Here is a 6,000-nt window from a genome sequence, read left to right as displayed (position 1 = left end):
TCCTTCCTTCCTTCCTTCCTTCCTTCCTTCCTTCCTTCCTTCCTTCCTTCCTTCCTTTTCTTTCTCTCTCTCTCTCTCTCTTAACTTTTTTAATGTTTGTTTATTTTCGAGAGAGAGAGTATGAGCAGGGAAGGGGCAGAGACAGAGGGAAACACAGAATCTGATGCAGGCACCGGGCTCTGAGCTATCAGCACAGAACCTGATGCGGGGCTGGAACCCATGAACCGTGAAATATGACCTGAGCCAAAGTCGGATGCTTAACCAACTGAGCAAGCACCCAGGTATACCATCCGTAGATTAGATCTTACTTTCTACCCTCACAAAAAGGAACATAAAGATTGGATGATGGTAAGTTGGCAAGAAAATAAGTTTGATAGACCATATCTTGAGACTGGAGATGCTATCTTACAGCACTGATTCGACACTCATACTTTTTAGTGTTCAGTAAAGACTTTGAGACCTTGAGATTATTGACCTGAAGATGGGAAGGTAAAAGGCACAGGAACAGACCTGTACCGGTTAAGAATATCACCTTTAAATATCTATTTATGTGTGTATATATATATATATTTTTTTTAATTTTTATTTTTTAAGTTTATTTATTTTGAGAGAGAGAGGGATAGAGAGCGAGAGCTGGAGAGAAGGGGAGAGAGATGCAGGTTTCAACATTCTTAGTGTGGAGCCCGACACGGGGCTTGAACTCCTGAACCATGAGATCATGACCTGGGTCGAAACCAAGAGTCGGAAACTTAACTGAGCCACACCAGGGCCCCTATTTATTTTGGGGTGGGGTGGGGAGAGAGAACGTGTGCGCCAGAGACCTGCCTCCAAGTGGGGGAAGAAGAGGGGCGAAGAAAGCCTGAGAGCGAGAATTCCAAGCAGGCTCCACGCTCAGCTGAAATGGGGCTAGAACTCCCAAACTGAGTTCATGACCTGAGCTGGAATCAAGAGTTGGACGCTTAACTGACTGAGCCAACCCAGGCGCCCTGAATGTAACTTTTAAACTTTTGTAATTACTTGGTTAATTTGAATCAAAGATGAGTAGAGTCTTCCTGATGATTTTATACTTGCAGTACAGAGTGTTTTTGTATTCCTTGTTTTGTTTTCCTCATCTGCCACATCAAGCACTCCTTAGCCTGTTAGAGCCTGTAATACGGCTTTTCATTCTTTAGTTCAGCAAATGTTACTGAGCATTCCCTGCTGGCAAGGCATTGTGCTGGATACTGGAAATGTAGAGTTCTGAACAGGACAAATACAGTGGCTGCCCATGTTGTATTAGTCTGGATTCTCCAGAAAAGAGAACCACTGGATTATATATAGATATACAGAAATATTTATTATGAGGCATTGGCTCACACCTGTGGAAGCAAAGAAGTACCATAGTTTGCGGTGTGCAAGCTGGGAGGCCCAGGAAAACCAGCGGTGTAGTTTGGTCCCAAGCCTAAAGGCCCAAGAACCAGAGGCATGGACATCCAAGGGTAGAAGTCCCAGCTCTGACAGAGTGAATTTTCCCTTCCTCTGCCTTAGTTCTATTCCCTTTTTTATTCAAGCCTTCCACTTTAGGAAAGGTGATCTCTACTTATTCTATTATTCAAATGCTAATCTTGATTCATATGCTAATCTCTGGAGACACCCTCACAGACACCCCAAAATAATGTTTTACCAGCTATCCCAGCATCCCTTAGTCCAGTCAATTTGATGCATAAGATTAACCATCACACCAAACTAATAGTCTAAAGGGGAAGACCTACATGAAACAAGTTTTCTGTTATTAACTATCCTAGGCGTAGAGATAGAACGTATTTGGTTGCTTTAAGCTGAACTGAATACTTATGATAGTTATACTGATTTATAGTGCTTGGAAGTCCTTAGGTATTGTAGCAATACCTATTTCATGGGGCGCCTGGGTGGCTCAGTTGGTTAAAGCGTCAGACTCTTGACTTTGGCTCAGGTAATGATCTCATGGTTCGAGTGGGTTTGAGCCCCATGTCAGGTTCCATGCTGACAGTGCAGAGCCTGCTTAGGATTGTCTTTCTCTCTCTCTCTGTCTCTCTCCCTCTCTCCCTCTCTTCCTCTCTTCCTCTCTCTCTAAATAAACTTAAAAAAAATGTTCGTCATTTTATTTTCTAAGGGTTTTTTTATTTTCATAAAGAGATTTCTCAGAGAAAAGAAAACCCTAGCTTCAACCCTCCAACTATAACACTTCTAACTGGTCGCCATGTCCTTGTCTCTCTTCTTGCCCATGCCTAGGATGCCCTTTTCTACCTTCCCTATCAAAATATTATCCCTTTGGGGCGCCTGGGTGGCGCAGTCGGTTAAGCGTCCGACTTCAGCCAGGTCACGATCTCGCGGTCCGTGGGTTCGAGCCCCGCGTCAGGCTCTGGGCTGATGGCTCAGAGCCTGGAGCCTGTTTCCGATTCTGTGTCTCCCTCTCTCTCTGCTCCTCCCCCGTTCATGCTCTGTCTCTCTCTGTCCCACAAATAAATAAACGTTGAAAAAAAAATAAAAAAAAATGTTTAAAAAAAAACAAAAAAAAACAAAAAAAAACACAAAATATTATCCCTTTGTCAGGATCTAACTGGTAACAGACTATTTCACAAGATTTCTTTGGAAGGATTGAATTCTTATTGATCTTTTGGTTTTCTGAATTATTTAGGCATTTTTTTTTTTTGTCAGCCTCAGTGACTTGTGCATGTATTTTCTTACATTTCTGCTTTTTATTGTCTTAATTTTTTAACTAGGTTTAGTTTAGATATTGGTTTTGGAGGAAGGGACATGAGAGCAAAGAGGTGGACTTTGCCTTCTCTAAGCATCTTCTTCAGACCTTAAGGTAGATTTTTTTTGTGTTCTAAATGGTTATATACCTTCAGTCTACTTCATTGATTGTTCAGGCAACACTGAGTCTGAAGGCATTGATTTGAAACAAATGGAAAATGAGACTCCTGCACTTTTTTTTTTTTTAACTTTTCATCTATTATATTGCTTGGTGTTTTTTTTTTTTTCATGTTTTGAAACTTAGTAAGAATAAGGTCCAAATCAAATCAGTTCTTTTTTTTAATCTAATAGGTATTTGAGTACCTACGTTGTTTTGTGTACATCACTTTATCATAGTGTACTTACTAGCAACGTATGTTATACTCACATAAAAAAGGCACCAGGATATTGTATCGTCGAAGGGTTTGATTGTGGATGTAAGTAGTATCCCAGTAGCTATGGGAATTCTGTGAAATAGGAGACCAGTGTGGAACAGACTACTTAAGGAAGACTTCTTTGGTATCTGGGTATTAAGATTTTGAAATTGAAAGTAGAGAGTTAGAAGCTAGTTTAGAATAGAAGTGGAGGGGCGCCTGGGTGGCTCAGTTGGTTAAGCGTCCCGACTTCCATTCAGGTCATGATCTCATGGTTCGGTTCGGTTCGTGAGTTTGAGCTCAGCATCAAGCTTTGTGCTGACAGCATGGAGCCTGCTTGGATTCTTTCTCTGCCCCTACCCCCCCCCCCCCACCTCTCTTTCTTTCAAAAATAAATAAACATTAAAAAAAGATAGAAGTGGGAAACATGGAGGTGACGGTAGGAACTGAGTAAGTAGCTTTTAGATAAGTAGTAGACTGTTCCGGGCTCCTAATCTGTGTGGTATGAGTTTTTATTGGAGTTAACAAAGAAATTATTCCAGTGAGGTTGTAAAATAACTTGTTCTTAAAAAATTTTCTTTTATACTGGCCAATTTTCTTTTCAAGCAGAATTAATAATCTAGAGAAGTTTAAAATTTAAATGGTAGTGCTTATTTTTAGGAAGGTACCCTTACCAGAAATACAGGCATATAGGAACTTGAAATCATTTATTATAGTGATTCCTAGCCCTTGGAATCTCTAAAATTAAAAGTAGATATTCCTGGAGTTTTTGGAGACAAATTGTATATTTATCCACAGTAATAAAGCATTGGATAATTAAAACAGGGCTCCAATTAAAAGCAAATGTCATCTTTGTTGTAATACTGGTTATTTTCTGTAATTAAGCAAAAATGTGACTACTTTTTTAAAAAAAGAGCAAGTAATTATTGATTAAATACAACATGGTAGTAAATGGGACAGGAGTTCTAAAATAAAAGAGATCTTTGCTTTGTAAGACCAGTATAGTTTCCTTCATTTCTTCAAATAGGCAGTAGTATCAGATGAGATTAAGGAATTTGCTAAAGGTCATAGGAATCAGTGGCAGATAGGTATAGAATTCAAATGGTTAAGGTTACCTGCAAATTCTTTTTTTCCCAAAGTTTTTATTAAATCTCAGTTAACATATAGTATAATACTGGTTTCAGGAGTAGAATTTAATGATTCATCACTTACATGTAATACCCAGTGCTCATTACAAGTGACCTCCATTAATACCCATCATCCGTTTATCCCATCCAACCTCAGTTATCTGTAGTTAAGGGTTTCTTATGGCTTGTCTTCCCCTCTCCCCTCTTTGCCCCCTTCCCCCATGTTCATCTGTTTTATTTCTTAAATTCTGCATATGAATGAAATCATACTTGTCTTTCTCTGAGTCATTTGCTTATTATTAGCACAGTACACTCTAACTCCGTCCACATCATTGCAAGTGGCAAGCTTTCATTCTTTTTGATGGCCGAGTAATATTCCATTGTGTGTGAGAGAGAGTGTGCATGTGTGTATATGTACATAACACACACACACATCTTCTTTATCAGTCAGTGGACATTTGGGCTCTTTCCATAATTTGGCTATTGTTGATAATGGTGCTATAAACATTGGGGTGCAGGTGTTTCCCCCATGAATCAGTATTTTTGTGTCCTTTGGGTAAATACCTAGTTGTGCAATTGTTGGGTCATAGGGCATTTCTATTTTTAACTTTTTGGGGAACCTAACTAGAAAAGTAAAGCCATCTTTTTTTTTTTTTTTTTTTAATGTTTACTTATTTTTGAGAGAGATAGCATGCACATGAAGGGGAGGGGCAGAGAGAGAGAGAGAGAGAAGGAGAGAGAGAAACCCAAGCAGGCTCTGCACTGCAGTCCCAATGTGGGGCTCTAACCATGAACTGCAAGATCATGACCTGAGCCATAATCAGTCACCCGGGCATCCGGAGAAGTAAAAAACTATCCTATTATTAGGGCTTAAGAATTTTGAAAATTTAGTGATATTAAATGATAATCAGCTTTTCATAAAGCCCTCTCTTTTCCCCTTTTGTTAGGTGGTATGGTCAGGAAAAAGACTACAATGTGCTAGTCATGGATCTTCTCGGACCCAGCCTCGAAGACCTCTTCAATTTCTGTTCAAGAAGGTTCACAATGAAAACTGTACTTATGTTAGCTGACCAGGTATGTGAAATGTGGATGAAAATAAAAATTGAGAATACTACTATTTAACTGTAATGTAAATTTTCATAAACCAGAGTGTGTATAATCCTGTGTGTCAATCTTATGTTCAGCAAAATATATATATATATATATGTGTATATATAAAAGTGTGTGTGTATATATATATGTGTATATATATGTATATGTATATATATGTATGTATGTATATATAGGTTGTGCTCACTCAAGTGTACTTTTCTCTAACACAACTTAAAGATGTTTTCCTGTGGTCATAGGATAGAAATGGGATTATATTCGTTTGTTTTTCACCTGTAGAAAAGTACTTTTCAAGCTGTTACATCAGATGCAGTCTGTTTCAGTGTAGAATATAGCAGGTTTCTTTATAAGATTTTTGAAAGGGCTCAGTATATATGGAGGGAAATATAAATATGTAGAAGTTTTGGATAAGTGAATTGGATGTTGTACATTATGTGTGGGGCCCTTAGGAAAGCTACATATATATTTTTTAAATTTTTAATACTTTTTTTTAATGTTTATTTTTGAGAGTGAGTATGAGCAGGGGAGGGACACAGAGAGGGGGGGACAGGATCTGAAACAGGCTCTGCTGACAAGGGCTCGAGTTCACAAACCTGTGAGATCATGACCTAAGCCGAAGTTGGACACTTAACCGA

The 6,000-nt window shown here is 38.8% G+C and overlaps 1 protein-coding gene across 6 annotated transcripts in view; it reads left to right on the top strand.

Annotated features, from left to right (window-relative positions):
• Nucleotides 1–6,000, top strand: part of CSNK1A1 (casein kinase 1 alpha 1) — a 47,618-nt gene that overhangs the window by 14,486 nt on the left and 27,132 nt on the right. For all 6 annotated transcript variants that reach the window (XR_005797528.1, XR_005797542.1, XM_040497369.1 and 3 more), the window contains exon 3: nucleotides 5,203–5,329. Coding sequence is in view for 4 of the 6 variants with exons in the window: in XM_040497369.1 (XP_040353303.1) it covers nucleotides 5,203–5,329 (127 nt within the window). In the remaining 2 variants the exon portion in view is untranslated. The remainder of the gene's footprint in view (nucleotides 1–5,202; nucleotides 5,330–6,000) is intronic.

This window comes from Herpailurus yagouaroundi, unplaced genomic scaffold (assembly GCF_014898765.1).
Source record: "Herpailurus yagouaroundi ecotype Mexico unplaced genomic scaffold, PumYag 29, whole genome shotgun sequence".
NCBI lineage: Eukaryota > Metazoa > Chordata > Mammalia > Carnivora > Felidae > Herpailurus > Herpailurus yagouaroundi.
Note: the sequence above shows the minus strand (reverse complement) of the source record. Positions and strands in the feature narration are given on the sequence as shown.